The sequence below is a fragment of the Oryzias melastigma genome, linkage group LG6, assembly GCF_002922805.2.
Source record: "Oryzias melastigma strain HK-1 linkage group LG6, ASM292280v2, whole genome shotgun sequence".
Lineage (NCBI taxonomy): Eukaryota > Metazoa > Chordata > Actinopteri > Beloniformes > Adrianichthyidae > Oryzias > Oryzias melastigma.
The window spans coordinates 14,386,796-14,404,752 of record NC_050517.1 but is presented as its reverse complement, the minus strand read 5'-3'; the positions used below and the strand labels follow the sequence as shown (position 1 = coordinate 14,404,752).

Sequence of the window (17,957 nt, the reverse complement as noted above, 5' to 3'; positions counted from 1 at the left end):
CTTTCGACTCCAGGCTTTGCCAGCAACTGCGCACGCAGTTAGTCGGAAAGTTGCATCATGGGAATTGAAGTTTATTTCAAGATGAAGGAAAAAGAAAGCAAAATAGCATGTTATCGCACAACTGTGAAGTCTCACAGATATTTGCCTTTATTTTAGGTAATTGAACCAAAGTTATGTTTTTATTTTGTCGTTTCTGCGATATTTGAAGACACTAACTTGAAGTTTGCTAAGGTCTGATCACATTCAAGGCACACATTTCTGCCATCTAGTGTTGCAAGGGTGCATCTTACACTTAATTTGAAATTAATCATCCTTACAAAAAAGCTTTAAAAGGTGGAATTTTGTAAAACTTAACTTGAAAAAATATCTATTTTTAAACCAGTTAACGATGAATGTTTAATATGTCAATGATACAAATGATAATACAAATTTACAAAACAATAACAAGGCAATTAGTCCTTTGAAACTTTAAAATTTACTTTCTACTAAAATGAGAATAAATGATTCACTTTGCCCAAAATGCAGTTTAAAGCTCGATTTTTGGGTCAGCTTTGTTTTGCCGCAATAAATGATCTGTACAGCCTATTGCTGAACAGAAAAAAAATCACAAAAATCCTTTTTTATTATTATCCGTTAATAAGCAAGCTAAAATGAAGAAAATAATTGTAGTTTGCTTAAACTAAGCCTTTTGTAATGTGATGAAACAGGAAATAATAAATCTGTCTTAAATTTAGCACAGTAATTATGTGAAATTTCCAAAGTAAACATATGATATGCAGAAGCAATTCAAAAATTCACTTTCCCCCATGATTCAGTTAAATTGTGTAATATACGTTTCAATTTTATACTCAGCATTGTTGCTTTCCTAATTTTTACATCACTATTCCAAACAACACATATTGTTTTATCCCTTCAGCACAGCATAGATCTCAATATCGTTATTCCTTATTTCAAGTTACTGGTCAGAGATTTCCGCTTGAGATCCTAACCCTCCATAAGTCTAACAAATTTTTGTTATAATATGCAGCTTGTTTAATTATATGAAGTTAGAAATATAGGAGTGTGGTGAAATAACTTAAACAGAATAAACAAATTTTTGCTATGCCTTCATGATCTCTTTGACATTAACCCTGAAACCTGTTCTTTACAGTGTTAACATTTGAAACTGTGAAGAACAGAATTCCGTAGCTCCTTTAAGGACTCTTTTGGAAGAGTTTAGTTGAGCTCATTTAATGTGTTATGGACTAGAGAGTCTGACATATTTCTGTTTTTTTTTCAGTATCTGACTAGGCTCACACAAAAGGGTCCTGCATGGAGCCACAGAATGCTGTGATGGCTGTTTGAGGTTATCTGTGCCTTTCACTCTATATAACTCTGAGCTCAGCAGAACTATGTTCCCTCCTTCATGTTTAGCTATGCATTTTACATCCCCATTTTTAGTTCCATGAAATACCTTTTTACTTTTAAATGTATTTGTTTTAAAGTTTTAAAGGTCATTACTTTTAACTTCTGACATGTTTTAACATGCCTTTGTGCCATTGGTTAGACTTGAATAATATAATATTCAATGAAAGAGTGGAAAAAAAATAAAGTTTTCTGTATTTTTGACTGATAGTTTACAACAAGTTAAATACAAGACAGAACTGAAATATTGGATATGTTACCAATATTGTGCCAGAAGATTTAAAGAATTGAAGGCTTTGAAAGGTAGAAGAGTTGTAACAATTATTAACAAATGACTGGATTAAAAAAAAACACAAGATGCAACAAGTTAGGTCTATTTAAATACAGATGAAACAGGAAACAAACAGAAGTGTCTCAAATGTTGACATCAACAAATATAAAAATTGCTGCATTATTGAAGAAAAACCAAAAAAAACATAGCCTCGTATTTTTAAAACTCATTGGCAGTTTGCAAATAGCTATACTTAACAACCGTTGGTTTGTTTATACCTAGTAGGAACACAAAGTGATCTTGTATCAGAATAGAAGGTGCAGTCTCTCTGTGTATGTGGTCAGCCTACTTCCTCTGCACTGCATAGCTGATATGCAGTTTGTTGCTTCACAAAACCTGCTTTTAATCCGTCGGGCATGTCTGGCAAAAGCCAATGGATTCTCTATGTCATCATGGATTTGTGCTCTAAAACAATCTTGATTGATTTTCTTGTAAGTTTTATTTTAACTTCTATAGCTTGCAATCCACATAAATGATCTGAGTCTAAGGCATCTAAATAAAGCAGATAAAGAACACTGCTGCTCAGATGATGACTAAAACCTGGAAGAGGAACCACATCGGTCCTCAGTTCAGATCTTAACCCCAGCTACTTGTCGCTCAGAGAATGGGCGTGAAAACAAGTTTTTCAATGGCTTTACACCACAGTCTCTGACTCGTTGGCTCCATGTGAACGACCTGAGACTCTGAGAGGCACAGGAACTCAGACTTCTGCTGGTGCTCAGAGTCAGAATTAAACACATTATTTCTGCTCCATGGACCTGAAACCTAGAAAAGTCTAACTGGAAACTTCAATAATATCAATGTTCAATTCCAGACTAAAAAAATGCCCTTTTTAGGTAAAAGTACAAAAATATCTGGTCTATTTTATGATGTTCTTGATAGATTTTAATTACAACTGATCATTTGTTGTTTTTATTGCAATTAATGTTTATGTGCTTTAGTTTTTCTAGTCCAAAACACTTTGATTATGCATGTGAACTGTGATTTTTAAGGATCAACATCAACCTGTCTTGCGTTTAAAATAACATATTTATCTGATACTTACATTTTACCACTGACATGCTAATTCATTTATTTTATTTATTCATTTTTTTAAACCAAAAGCCTCCTTACTAAAAAAATGAAAATAAACTTGAGCAAAAAACTAGAATGAACTTTTTTTTTAATTTCCCCTTTGATATTTGTACATTTAAACCAAACACAGTAGCATTTCATTGACATTTCCAGTTGTTTAAAACTAAAGTGTGTAAGAGTTTTCTCATTTTGGTCCCCCTGTTTGACATGATGCACCTTTTGTTCTAAACGGACACGTTGAATCTTTTTAACTATGTACTTTAATACACTTAAAAAAACACGCATTTTCTTGTTGTTAAAAAAGAAAATAAATAATTTTAAATTAAAAATATATGTAATATTCTCTTATTGATGGTTTAACATGTATACAACACCCGAACAAGAATGATTTATTTATTTATTCATGCTGCCTTTTGTTAATTAATGCTTATTGATGTTAATGGTCTGTTATGTTCAAGGCAGGAAAAAAATGCGAAAAAAAAGCATCACCCAATCAACGCCCTCCATTTATGGGCCAGTTTTTATTAACCAATGGTGAAAGAGGGCAAGAGTCACGTGACTCATGTTTTTCTTTTGACCGACACCGCTTCACTTGTTCTAGAAACATTCACCGTTTCGAATGGCGGCGGTACGGATTAATACTCGTTCACGAAGACTGAAGACATGATGAAACAGACCGAGGGCTTTCCGTTTTGACGAAGCGAAGCCACGAGAACCGCCGGTACGACTTGTTAAACTTTTGTGTTGTCGTTTTTCATGCTAACAGTGTAGCTAAGCTAGCTATATCCAGTGTTTAGCTGTATGACAGTGTGTACATTGGTTACAAACGTCACATTTATGGCGTATTTTGTTGATTTGTCTGACACTGTTTAATTTTTGTTTTATTTTTCCTCCTTGCGTGTTCACGTGGACACTCATTTTAGCAATTTGTTAGTGATGGCAGAAGAAACAGAGGCACCCCTTGATTGAATGGACTCGATTTTTCCTCGGACATCAGCATGAATCACAGTTGGGCTCCTAACGTCTGGGTGAAAGTAAACAGAGTGACTCATAAGCTGCCACCTTATGCTCACCGGGCAGCAGGATCATCTTCCATAGCGGGCGTTGATCTGCAGCACCACGCTGCTTACAGTGCTGGTTATCTGAGCTTCAGGCACTTTCATCACTCCAGGGTCAGGTACAGAAGGGGATGGATCTGTAAAGCTAACCACGTTAAGCCACGCGTTGGACTCCACACCAGCTGTGTGTGTCTGAACGCTTCAACTTCAAGGTGGTCAGCTGGTCTCAGTCAACACATGTCTCGCTTTAGAAGCACACTGGACTCTTTGTCCAAGGCTGTGAGCGGGACTCAAACGGATCTTCTGTCCAGGATGTCCCGCCTCAAATCTAAAGGTTCAAATGAAGTGAAAGCCCTGACAGATGGTGAATCTACACCCCCTTCCACTAATGAAACACCTCCCTTGAAAGGAACCACAATCCCAACTCCTGCAGGACCATCTTCAGTCAGCGTTTCCACATCGATTGCTCCAGTTGACGTGAAGGCCACTACCTCTCCTCATCCTCACACCCAAGTCACTGTCACTGCTGCCATTGTAACTATAAGCGACATGCATGAGAAAAGGCCGAGGCGCACAATCTCCGTTGTCAAAGCTAGTTGTGCCAAGAAGCCCGTCGCGCCTCCCCAGCCCCTAAACGACACGGAGAACAGAAGCACGACTCCCAAAGACGCCCCGGCACTTTTCCATCCTAGCACTTTCTCGGTCAGCCTCGATGAAACGTACACCTACCTTGCCCACCACATCAACACGTACTTTGGGAGCAGCACAAAGACTCAGGATCAGAGAAAGAACATTAAAGACGTTTTCCCACCTCCCCCTCAGGATCTACAAGCTTCAAACCTCCCCAAGATCTCTAATAAAACTGCTCCAATTGCTCGCCCCACACCTCCGTCCTCCAAAAAGAGCTTAGGACAGTACCTGTCATCCTCAGCACCCACCGTTCAGGCATTTGTCGGCAGCTACATCGCTCCTTTTGTTCCTAAGTTTCGGACAGGAGAAGCCAAAAGTCCTGCAAGCGGGGAGATGAAACACGAGGCTGTTCAAGTGAAACCGATTGAGACAGCTGTTAACAAGGAGCAGACAGTTGCAGAGGAGAAGGCCAAAAAACTTCTGCTTCAGCGGGAAAAGGTATGACTGCTGCTAACAGAACTCTAGTTTGAGTAGAATTCATTAGATGAATTAGGAAATAAACTTGTTCTATAATCTATCTGAGCAGATGCTTCAACTTTCACAAACTTTAACATTTGTGTTGTTATCAAGAGTTATTTCAAATGGGATAATTGCTTTTTTTATTTGATATTTGTATAAATCAACAGTGTCCTGCATATGTGATGTGTTATGACAGGCTGCTTGTTCACATGTTGACACCAAGCAGCAGATGGACTTCTTTGTTACTTCAGTTCCGGGAATCTGCTTTCAAAAATAAATGTGATGATGCAGGTCTGCAGACAGCACATAAAGTGTCTATACTGGGAAAAAAAAATCCAATTTATAGTCATCTGTTAGAACACTGCTGGTTTTTAGTATCACATGATTTCACGTTGAGATATATATTTTTTAAAATAAAAAAATAACTTTTAAAATAATTGTATTTATTTTTTCTGAAGCACTTACATATAAAATAATTATTTTTGCATGCTGCTGCAGTAGATAAAATAAACTAACCTTATTAGGTTTTATTTCACTGTATCATTTATGACCTGCAGAGTTGTTTGTTTGTTGATTCAAAAAAACTTGGGATGTTTAAGCTCAAAATCTACAATTAAAAAAAGAAATTCTTTGACTTTATTGTGTGTCTTGTAGATTATTGCCAGGGTGAGTGTGGACAACCGAACACGTGCGTTGGTCCAGGCCCTCTACAGAGCATCGGATGTTCGGGTTTACATCAGCAGAGTGGAGGATTTAAGTTACCACCTCTTGGAGTTTCCAGATACTCGTAGTGTTGCAGTTAAGGTGAGGAATGACTCCCCCTAAAAAAAAAAAAAAAATCTATTTATGACATTTGTGCATGGGGTTTTATCACCAAACAAAACCAACTTTAAACTCTTCTGCCAAAAATTGAAATAAGGAAATAAAAATACGGAAATCACAGGAAGCTGCATGTGTCGTAAGTTTTTGTAGTGAGAGTCTCAGAGCTGGGAACCTCTAAAATGCTGCTAACTAATAAGGGCTTGGTATTTCAATAATTTCCAGAATCGATTCGATTCAGTTCACCAGAGCCTTTAAATAATCACCAGAGCGATTATTTGATCCTCTCAAAGTCAGTTTTGATCTGATCAAAACCGGATTACATAATTCTGCAAAACAGTGAAATGAAGTAATTAAGTAGGGGTGGGATTATATCAATTCACTTCTTCCCACTACTTTTCAAGCAAAGTTAATTATCACAAAAAAATAAATGAGCCAAATATGACATAAGTGTGTTTTATTTTTGTTTGTTTTCTATTTTCTAATCAACGCATTTCATTATTTCTGTAATGTGTTTGAAATAATTGTGTTTTGTCCAATATTTCTCAATCTGTGGTTGAAATAAACCAAGTAATCAATCAATCAGTTTTGAGTTTACATGATTAACACATTCAGGCACATTTGTTTAGAAATACATTAATGATCTATATCTATATTTTAAAGATTTTTCATATAAATCTGATACAGTTCACATACTGCAAAATGTATTACTGAAATTATAATGATATTTTGAATACCATATTTCCTTAAAAGAGTTTGGAAAATTAATGCCTGTGAGAATATAAAGATGTTCCCTTATTCAGCAATAACGAGTGTTAGCATTAGCCGTCCTATAGGAAATCCCCATTATAAGTTAGCATCAAGCTAGCAGACTTTAGCAGTATTAGATAGATCAATCTCTACTTTTATGGATCGATTATGGATCTATTAAGCTTAGATTGATTCAGATCAATGAAGTGATTCTTTTGACCCAGCCCTATTACTAATATTTATATTTTTAAACCAAAATGTTCTCATTTTCTTCAAAATAATTCTGCATACCATTTAAAACATGAATTGAAAAATATATCTAAATTAGAACTAGAATATGAAACTGTAAGGGATTTTTCTCAGAAAAGGTTTTAAAGTTTCTTCTCTTATTCTTTTGTGTGCATTTATTTAGAATATTGGATCTGGTTTCAGCCAATCATCTGCTGCATACTAATGATGTGAGTTGTATAGTTAGAGGGTTTCACTGGGGATTGGAGTTTTTCCGTGATGCCCTGATCTCAGTACTTGAAGCTGCTATGAATGAGTGAAGCAGAAATATTCATGCAGACTCAGTCAAGTTGCTTTATCTGTGAGAACACATGGAATTGGATTTTTATACTTCTTTTTTTATAAAGTAAGAACAGATGAATAGTTTTTAGTTGGGAACTGTTGTAGTGGTTTAGAGGGCGATATGAATTTGTTACCATCTGAATAAATTAAAGCAAAAAACCCTGTGCCTGTAGGTAACTTCAGATCTCAAAATAATGAGGAAAAATAACTGTTAATTGTTCTACTGCTTTCTGAATGCAAAAAAATATAATGTTCTCCCTGTTATTGTTAAAAATAAATGGCGTAATTTCCTGGCTAATCGCATTCAATTTCTTTAAATAATTAATAAGCACTAGATCATCATTCAGTTTCCAGTTTGAAGAAAATCCTCAGGAGAGAAACTTCTATTCTGTCTGTTATGAGTTTGAGGTTAAATGAACAGAGACGCACCATGGTAGAAGTTTGTTGTGAAGAATATTGTGGATACTGTAAACTTGTGTGATATTATTCACAAAATATCAGTCGTTTTTATGAGTTTTACTTTTAACCCTTTGAAGCTTTGCCCAAATGATTTGACTGGTAAGTGGTGATTTAACATTGTTTGTGTGTTTTTCTCAGGAGAAAGCGATCCCCTGCCTCCTGCGTTTGATGCAGGCCAACGACGCAGGCCTGAGAGCAGCAGTCCGAGAAGCTCTCGCGCTCATCGGCTATCATAAACCCGTTCGAGGGCGGGGCATACGCGTTTTATCCATCGATGGAGGAGGTTTAAGGTCCAAGATATTCATGGCTTTTATTTATTTTTGCTTGTAGATACTTTTTTATGTTTTTTTTTAATCACTTGTGTATTAAAAACCAGAATTTTAGCTTCAACTAAAATGGTATTTGTTGTACATTCGAACATATTAGAATGTGAGGAAACGTAAAAATATGTTCACAAACAACTAAAAGATTAAATTGATGTGTTCATGATGCGGTAAAAGCTTCAACTCTTCATGTAGCTTTGCCAAATATCACAGCGATTTGACTGATTCTTGTATTTTTAGGGGGATACTTGCTCTTCAGACTTTGCACAGACTGGAAGCGCTCACCGGCAAACCCATCTACAAGCTGTTTGACTACATATGTGGTGTCAGCACAGGTATGTTGCCCCACTGCCCTATTTCTGTGTCCACAGCAGCATAGATGTGGATTATCCAAGCGGAGTGCAACATGCCGCACGGTGCCGGCTGGATTGACAGCTCGGATCACACTCAGTGACCCATTTGTTGCTCTGATTTTACTTTGACCTAATTTTTATCAAACCCCACCCCCACCCCATCATTTTTTTTTTGTCAATACAATAAAATAAATAAATACAGATAGTTGTTTTGCTTTGTTTAGTTTTATAAATTGAGAATAAAATGGTTGCAAACCTTCTGTTGCCAAGTTTCTAGTACATAAAAGCACCACCAGGGGGCGTGGTTTATCTTCCAAATGTCCCCCTCAGCTCAGCGGTTTCCCCATCGAAGCAAATGAAGAGTCTGCATTTCATACACGGAGCTCATGAGGGATTGCTGCCTGTTGATCTTAGGTCCTCCTCTCTCAGGCTTCACCTCCTCCTCCAAACAGCAGAGCAGCTTCACGATCGGACCCAATTAATGTCTTCAAACAGTAATGGGATCTGTCTGCCAGATCACACGCTGTTCACACATTTAATACCTCTCTGGGCCGCATCAGTCTGGCTTGATTATTTAGGTAAAACCATATTTGCTGGTCTAACACTTGTGCTGTGTCTTAATTGTGTTGGGAACCTTTAGTCTTTTTTTTTTTGATGACTGCATCAGTTCTATTCACTTCCTGTAAACGGCTGATCAAAATGTAATAGTATTCCTGACAGTTATAGCTAATTATCTTCCTGTCAGCCTCACCCTGTAAGCGATACCTAAGGGAAAATTGTCCGGAAGATGCTATAAAAGCGCTAAGAGCTGATGTGATAAATATATTTTTTCAATTTTTACCGACTTCCTTTAAGAAGTTTGCTCTTCCTCAGGGGCCGTCCTGGGCTTCATGCTCGGCGTGCATCAAATCCCCGTGAAGGACTGCGATGATATTTACAGGAAGCTGGGCTCGGACGTGTTCAAGCAAAACGTGATCGTCGGCACGATGAAGATGAGCTGGAGCCACGCTTTTTATGACAGCGAAGCCTGGGAGAACATCCTCAAGTCAGTTTCACTGTGTGACCTTTCAAAATAATGGTTTTATGTGTTTAAGGTGCTGCCCTTTATGATCAATTTTATTAGTTATTCATTCACAAACTTGATGTACTTTTCAGTAAATTCAGTGACATTTGGAAGCTAGTGATGCATTTAGTCATTTATGCTTAATCAAATGAGGAATGCTAACATGTTTATGATAGAGTGAAAGGCTCTTAATTTGAAGCTAAAAATACATTAAAAACATTTTTTTTGCTTCAACAGAGAAAAAATGGGATCTCATCTCTTGGTGGAAACTTCAAGAAACCCCGAATGCCCCAAGGTGAGGTTTAGAAGACTTTTTTTATCATGATCCCGCTGTTCTGTTTGTCTGCTTCTTTAGGAATATTTCAAACATATACTTAAAAGCCTCACAAGAGTTTCTGTCTTCTGTAAGCCTTCAGAGAGCAAACATGTTTATGATCTGTCATGATGTCAACCTCTTATCCGTTCGTCCCTGTTGTTGTTGTTTTGTAACTAAAAGCCTGTTGAAATGTTGTTGTCTGCACCTGTAGGTGGCAGCTGTGAGCACCATTGTGAACAGGGGTCTTCCTCTGAAGGCGTACGTGTTCAGGAACTACAATCTGCTGCCAGGGGTGCGCTCGCATTACCTGGGGGGCTGCCAGCACCAGCTGTGGCAGGCCATCCGAGCCACGTCTGCCGCCCCTGGCTACTTCCAAGAGTTCACTCTAGGGGGCGATCTGCACCAGGTCAGTCTCTGCACTAGGCAGATTTTAGAGGGTCGTTTCCATCGTGCTGTTTATGACAGCAATATTCAGCTGAACAGATGAGGATTTTTTTATGCGACACACCAGTGTGGCAGCAGTCATTTTAGGGTTTAATGTTGGGCAGCTGGAGTAGAGATCTGGAAACACAATTTCAACCATCTCCAGTGCATGCATTAGCCATCAAAACCAGAAAAAAACCATGAGTCATCTGCTGCATTTTACCGATCGATCTTCTCGTCTGTTCTGCACTCAGGCGGGGAGGGCCGGAGCCTGAACAAAACACACACAAAGGTTGAAAATGATGTGATTTTATTCTGAGTTCCTCCTCCTACAGTCGGACGCTTCGTCATCACATTGTACCTCAAAGAACAGTTAAGTGGAGAAGATGTCAACTGATACTCAGCCTACAGGCTTTTGTTTATATTAGAAGGATTATTCATCACTTTTATTCTCTAAAACTCTTTACTCAAACCTGTGCGTTGATGGGAAACTTTCAGAAGTAAAGAGCCGATGAGTTGATGAACATCTACAAAGACAGACTAGAAGTTTCCATTAAAGTCTGATGAAGGGTTTGCATGTCTGTGAAATCTGTAACGTATATTTTACAAGTGTTCCTGGTGGTCTTTTAATTGTGATTTATGCCATTTGTAGACAAAATCAAAACATCTTTGTCATGGTTTCTGCAGAACGGCAGTAGTTCATTAGAATTAATTGAGTTGTTGGCAGAACTATTGGGTGGAGCAACCCGCCCCTCTTCCCATACCCATTACAGAGCTCATGTTTATCACTTTATCATCACCGGTGCAACAAAAATGGCGAGTAATATCGCCGCTATCAGCCGTAGTGTTTCGAGCTAGATTCCAGCTCACACGAGGAAAATACAGATGTTCATGGATCTAGTCGTCTACAAGTGGATGCATCACAGTTTCTGCTCCTGATTGACATTTGAATAGAGAAATATTCTGAAATACCCCGATGTGCAACTTTAACTCAATTTTCTTTAAATATGTCCTCCATTATCATAAAAATGCTACAAGAACACATTAAAAAACACTTTTTGATAATAGGAGCGGGTCTTTAACTCAACTTTTTGTTTACTTTTCAAAAGAGCCACTTTGTTTGAGTTTTATTTACTAGATACTGGAAACATGCGGTCAGTGCGGCATGCTGTCCCAATGATGTCAGGATTCCCGAGAGAAATAGTCATCACTGTCTTTCCTCCAGATGCCCACAGATTTCTCTACTTAATTTCAGCTCAGGCGAACAGTCGGCCTTTTGTGCGGCGAAGGGAAGAGTCGTCAAGCTGTGCGCTGAGAACGGCGGCCAGAATTTTTGAAAGAAGTTGATTTGTCCATTGATGCGTCTGTGATTCCTGCCGGCCGGGACGATGGAAACGACAGAGGCTCAACTGTAGATTCGGCTGAATGCGGCTGCAGAGATTTGGAGTTTGGAGGAAGAGGAGCACTCTGGGTGTTATCAAAGCCTTGACATAAGCTACAGCGGCTTTGAAGAGGATGCTTAAATGGAAGGGGGGGCACAAAGGAGAAAAAATGGAGGAGGTGTAGCTTTCTCTTTAGAACTCTCTCAGCTATCTTTTTTTCTAAAGTCCTCAGATGTCAAGCAGGGGATGCCATGGCACTTGCGCAATGGAGAAGAGGGCACAGCTTTTTTTGTTTTTTCGTTCTGCCTCGTTGCCATGGCGTCTCTTCAGGCGATGGGGTGGAATGAGTTGCCTATTATGTGCCCACTCTTGCCAGCGTTTAATGGGAGGCATAAAAACCTGCGGGCCACCGCCCCCGGCGTGACCTCATGAGAGCACCGCCACGGCACGGCGCTCGACAGAAAGACTTCACACGGCCGCAGATGGAGCGGGTCAGATCTGCCCGCGTGGTTTTCCTCACTAATGAATGAGCAGATTTCATGCTTCTGTCCAAGAAGGCATTAAAAGCGGCTGCTGGGAGTATTTAGAGAAGAAAAAAAAACATGTTCAATTGCTTTTCCAATAAGAAATAACCACACTTCAATCTTTATTTTCTTTCTTCTCATTCGTCAGGTCAAACTGTTACTGATGGTTACACATTCATCATTACCCATGAGTGCGGCAGCTTCATGATGGTGACGAAGATCCACTTTTAGTCATTCCAGCTCTGTCTTACCGTGTTAAGCCTTTGGAATTTGGCTCCAGGGTTGTTGGAAGATGGATCTCAAACATCTTAGCCTCGCTGCAGGCAAATTACCTTTTTTTCCTCCAGATTGGTTGATTGCTGGTAAATTGACTGAATGAGAGGGAAAAGAATAAACGTTGCCGATGCTGTTGGGCTAAATTTTAATAGATTTTTGTTTCGTGAAGAAGCTCTGGAGGAAAAAGGATGACGTGTCAACATGTCTAAAAATCAAACTTCTGAGCAAACCTGGGTTCTTTTTTCTGCTTGGCAGGATGACACAAAACGTTCTTTTTTCTTCGTCTGACTTATGTGGAGCTACACACTTCTGATGGTTCAGAAACTTTTTAACACCCACTCTGATGAAAGTTGTGTTTTTAGCGTTTTTAATAGAGGTGTGTATTGGCAAGAGCCTGACGATACAATACGATACATATCACGATATATATCACGATATATCCCAAGACTGTAATTTTTCTTTCTTTTTTTTATTTGAAATGACATAAAAATGACATCAAAAAACTATATGTGAATATTAATGCATATTTCATTGTAATAAAATGGTAAATGTATTTTATTTAGTGACTGAACATTTAACACAAACCAGTTCAGCGAGATCTTGTTGTTTCGGTCAAGATGTAGAGCTGCTCAAGGAGGCTCAAAACCAAAGACACTCATAAATAATCAATTAAATATAATTTTGTCCGCATTTGATGCAAGTGGTGCTAGGTGATATGGAAAAAATTGTATGTCACGATATGAATTCAAGTTTCTTAGTAAGAAAATCAAGTTTTGCACAAAAGTTCCGCAGTACAATGGAAGGGAAATGGCATAATAGATACTTTTCTATGGCCCACATGATATGGGTCATCATATCGCCCAGAACTTGATACAAGTATCCCCAAATGAAATATTGTGACATATCGCCAAATTAATTTTTTCCTAAAACCCTAGTTTTTAACTTGTTTTTTAGGCCCTTTAATGATGATGGAGTACATTTATAAACAATTTTGCTTAAAATTGCATTTCTGAGTTTTTCATTATTCAAATTGTTGTGAATCAGGAGCAGACTGAGCTGGTATATGGCTCAAAACTGTATGGCTGGAGAACTCCAATATTAGATCAGATTAGATAAGAAATGGTTTATTTCAAGCAATCAAAAAAAAAAAAAAATAATGTGCAATACAATCAATTAGTAGAAGTTTAGATTCCATAAAGACATGTCAAACACAGGATAAGTAGACATTAAGAAATTGCCTGAAAGGGAGTGGGAGGAAGCGAACTTATATAATCCCACCTCGGCTCGATCTTTCAAATTTCTTTACATCTATTTTCATTATCCGGTTCATAACATAAGATCACATATTTATATCTTTCCAACATAAATTCAGGTCATTTAGAATCCTCAAGTAACAATAAATTACATGACTATGTAAGTACTTATAACACTATTTCAGACCTTGTCATTGACTGTGTAGATCTATTATCAAAATTCAGACAAAATGTGCAGATTATTTTTCATTAGAAAAAATCATTAATACAAATCAAGTATCAAACATCAACAAAAATATATGTGTATGTAGATTTTTTTTCCTTGGAAGAGTCATTAATGTAAAGCAAGTATCATAGGAATGTATCATTAAAATAAATCAGGTAACACAAATCAAAAAATATGTACAGATCATTTTCATTAGAAAAGTTATTAAAGTATTTTTAACGGAAAAAGCATTAACATGAATCATGTGTCAATAATCAAAGGTATGGGCTGATTATTTTTATTTCTTTATTTTTTACATAAATCTCACTTCAGGAATTCATATTGCTCACTGTATTATGATATTGCTAGCAGAAGAGCAGAAGAGCTCTGTAATGGGTGATGGGAAGAGAGGTGGAGATCCGCCCAACAGTCCCACCCACAACTCGGAGGGAAATTTCTAATAATGAACTACTGCTGCTCTACAGAAGCTATGTCCTAGAAAACGACAGTTTTTGTTTTTTCATTATTTTTGCAAAAAGACCACTGGGAACACTTTGAAAATAGATTTATAAGAACTGGTGAAAGGATTTTCCTGGTCTGTATATTTTCCTGTCTTTTAGGCGTCTTTGTTATATATATATATTTTTTTTTATTTAAACCTTGTACAGGAGTTCTTTGGAAGGTGAGTCAGTCACACCCCAAGACAAACAGGCATGCAAATGGAGTGTATACTTCCCTGCAGTTCAACCAAATAATTGTTTGGGTTTTTTGTTATTTTGTGAATCTGTGCATAAAATCAGAGGAGAACGCAGACTAAATAAATGTGAAGGAGGTGTTCTGCACTCGTCTGTACCACTCCACCAAATGCCACAGTTTAATCTGAACGGATACACCCAGCAGGGATGATTAATCGTTTCAATTCTGGGTGTTCATGTGTACTTGTGCGTTTCTGGAGTGTGTGGGAAAAGGTGAACAACCATGGCCTGTCTTTTTTTTTTACCCTACATGCCTGGGGCAAAGCTAGCAGTCTCACAGATGGATTGCCCTTCATCAGTTTATAGCAAAAGGAAGATGATTTAAACCTCATTGCGACCTTTGGGTTTTGTGAAGCCAGGAAGAGAAGTAGTCAGCGTAATTGCATAACATGGCATGAAGACCTTTGACCTGAGTGGAGCTCCACACAGAGGTGTCAGTCACATCCTTGCTCATCACAATGACAACCTTTAAGGATACGATGCAGTTCAGAACTCTTATTTTTTTTCAAGGATTAGAAGAACAAACACTTTTTTCAATTACATTACAACTGAGACCTCTCTTTTTATTTTTACTTATAAAAACAAGATTCTTTGTATCATTTTTAGACTTCCTACAGGTACGTTTCTGACTAAAGTAACAGAATTATTTACCAAAAAAGAAACCTCATGAATTTGCTTGACGTACTGGTAAGTAAAGACGATGATCCATCACAGTCAGAGACGCAAAGGAGAAAAACCACAGATGCTCTGTCAAGTTGCTTTGAAAGATTCCACAGCGGACGTATGTCAAAAGCTCTCTGTCTCTTAGAATCAATCACTGACTTCTGTGGCCTGAAGTGACTCAGGGCACCGTGTTTACCCACAGCCCACACCCCAGCAGAGATAAAGAGAGCCGCAAGAAGACAATGTTTAGTGTCTGACTAATGGGAGCGGACATACTTTGGAGCATGAAATGACTTCTAGTGATCCTTAAGATAGCACCTCCTTCTTATTCAAATCAGCCTCTGCATAACCACAGAGAAGAGAATCTCCAAAAGCACCAAAAGTTTGGTTCTAAATGTGCAACATTTGAGTGATTACTACATTTTTTTGTGTGTATTTGAAGAGGGACCGCTCCCCCCTTTTGGATAACTTTCATGTAAATAGCTCGCTAGCGCCGTATGAAATCTTTGTTAAAAAAGGTCAGATAATGCAAATTACAGCTTATTAATAGTTCAGCAACCTTATCCAAACAATTAGTTCTCATTGTAGTTGTCAGACGAATAACGGAAAATTGAAAAACTTGCATAATTATCACCTTTGAGAGCAAATCATGAGGTCACTAAAGGTTTATACACCACAGGGGTATGAAAATCCTTCACTGAGTTTCCAGGTTTTTAAAAGTGCAGCCACTGATGCATCTTCCACTTGAGATTTATCAAAGTCAACTGAATAGAAAAGTGTTTTTTCAAACCAAAAAGGATGAAAGCTGGAGAATGTCATTCTTCAACCTCTTGACTGATGTCATAAATAACAGAATTGTGGGTAGTATCCTGAAGGAAACTGCTTGCAGCAAGCTTTACTTTGAAAAGAATCAGTGGAAATTGAATTTGAAAAAGCCTTTTAAAGTTTTTTATGCTTTTATCAATAATTATTAAGGATGCACATTTTTGGTACAAAAATTAAATTATAAATGCGATATTTATCATAGTGGCACTGATTCAAGTAAAAAAAATGTGCCAGTAATGTAGTTTTTAGCTTAATAATACAATACAGTAATGATACATTCTGAGTTGAATACATTTTCTTATTTTCTTATATTAGAACATTCATAGCTAAAGCATAATCTCTGTCTTTTTTTAGTATTTTCTTTCGACAATTTTTGTCATTTTGTGGCAAAAACATAATCTTCTACATCAAAACAAAAACATTGTTTTAATACAGCTACATTTTATACAGATTTGCCTCTGTAATGTCAAATACAGAGAATCGGACTATATTTTGTTGTAAAAACTACCTTTATGCAACAATTACATTTAGGAGCCAGTAATGTGGTGCACAACAACTACTGTAACTACTGTGCCATTTTTTGCACTGTGTCTTAAAAAAGGTGCAAATCGTCAACATTTTTTGTTCCCTTTAGTAAATCAAGATCCTTTAAACCATTCCTCCAACAGTACACGCTGCCTTCAGTGTCAAGTAGCAGCCTCTCCTTTGAGGCCTTGATTTTTCGGAGCCGCTCCTCTGAAATGGAGACGAGCCGTGGCACTCAGCCACCAGCGTATACCACCACGGCACAGTTGGCTTCCAGTGTCGCATGGGTTGGCACTGGGTGTATGGCCGTCCGCTGTTCCTGTGAAACTCGCCCGCAGCCGTCGGCACAAAGAACACATAACTGGACCCTGGCTGTCGCCATAATTGCCAACGAGTTTGGAAAATGGAGCCTCGCAGAGTGGCGTGAGCGATAAGAAAACTGCCTCGCTGTTTTTCTTCCCAGCTGGGTTCATCTTATGTCCCTCTGCAGCAAGTCGCTCTAAGTCTCTATTAGGAGCAATTCTAATCCAAAAAGCTTTTTTTTTTTCTTTGACTCATTTCTTGTTCGGCCAGACTTCCTGCTGGGGCCTAATGACATGCTTTGGAGAAAGGGCTACCTCAGCACTTCTTTCAGGCTTTGTGGTGGCGTGAATCCCTCTTTGTGGGACTCCAATCTCAGCCGCTTAAATGAGCGCCCTCTCAGGCGCTGGCTGCCTCTTGAACTAATACTCTCAAAAGAACAACATAGCTGAAAATGAGAGATAATGGTCTGAAACCATTGTTTGTTTCTCTACAGAACAGCTGATGCATCATTTATCAGTCATTTCAGCTACGAATTTCACATCTGCAGTCCAGGAGTCGCCACCTTTGACCTTTGCTGTGACGTGGGGCTTCAATCCTTGTTGGATGATCAAACATTTTATGTTAAACTGCAAAAAGATTTGAAGATCAAAACTTTCACAGTTGTGCACTCTAAAAGTAAAATGATCTATTTTTGTGGCAAATTGTGTCATTTTTGTCTGTTTATGAGAATTGAACCGAGCGAGTGTGATGTCACCCATCAAAAATAAATTACGTCAATGAAATTAAGTCAATTCAGTCAAGTTTTGGTAATGTGGAGGTTGACATGTTGCACCTAGAAATTGTCAGTAAGCAGTGATTACTCTGTCTGTCTGAGTCAATGTTTCTATGGCAATCACTTTTGCCAATCAGGGGTGAACTTGTTGGAAGGCCACACCCTTACCACTCAAAAGCGAGCTCAGGAGAATCTCAAATGTTGCAAACGTGAGACCTCATACTTTTACTGAGGCATCTCATTGGTTAGTTTATAACTTTAATAACTTTCACTCCAGCAAAAACATAATGAAAGATGAACATGTTTAACAAATGTACTAGAGCAAGAATGGTTATTCTGACAAATGTAATGACTGAGTAATAACTGTTTATTCCTCAATACA

At 38.0% G+C, this 17,957-nt stretch overlaps 1 protein-coding gene across 2 annotated transcripts in view; it reads left to right on the top strand.

Annotated features, from left to right (window-relative positions):
* Positions 1–3,339: 3,339 nt before the first annotated feature.
* The window catches only part of LOC112152144 (calcium-independent phospholipase A2-gamma), a 23,749-nt gene continuing 9,131 nt past the window's right edge, over positions 3,340–17,957 (top strand). The window contains exons 1-9 of one of the 2 annotated variants that reach the window (XM_024281485.2): positions 3,340–3,530; positions 3,733–4,995; positions 5,671–5,820; positions 7,753–7,904; positions 8,178–8,272; positions 9,164–9,335; positions 9,591–9,648; positions 9,881–10,075; positions 12,147–13,429. In XM_024281485.2, coding sequence (XP_024137253.1) covers positions 3,808–4,995; positions 5,671–5,820; positions 7,753–7,904; positions 8,178–8,272; positions 9,164–9,335; positions 9,591–9,648; positions 9,881–10,075; positions 12,147–12,206 — 2,070 coding nt within the window. In that variant the 5' untranslated portion in view covers positions 3,340–3,530; positions 3,733–3,807 and the 3' untranslated portion in view covers positions 12,207–13,429. Of the gene's footprint in view, positions 3,531–3,732; positions 4,996–5,670; positions 5,821–7,752; positions 7,905–8,177; positions 8,273–9,163; positions 9,336–9,590; positions 9,649–9,880; positions 10,076–12,146; positions 13,430–17,957 lie in introns of those variants that run through there. The other variant, XM_024281484.2, reaches the window with a different exon arrangement.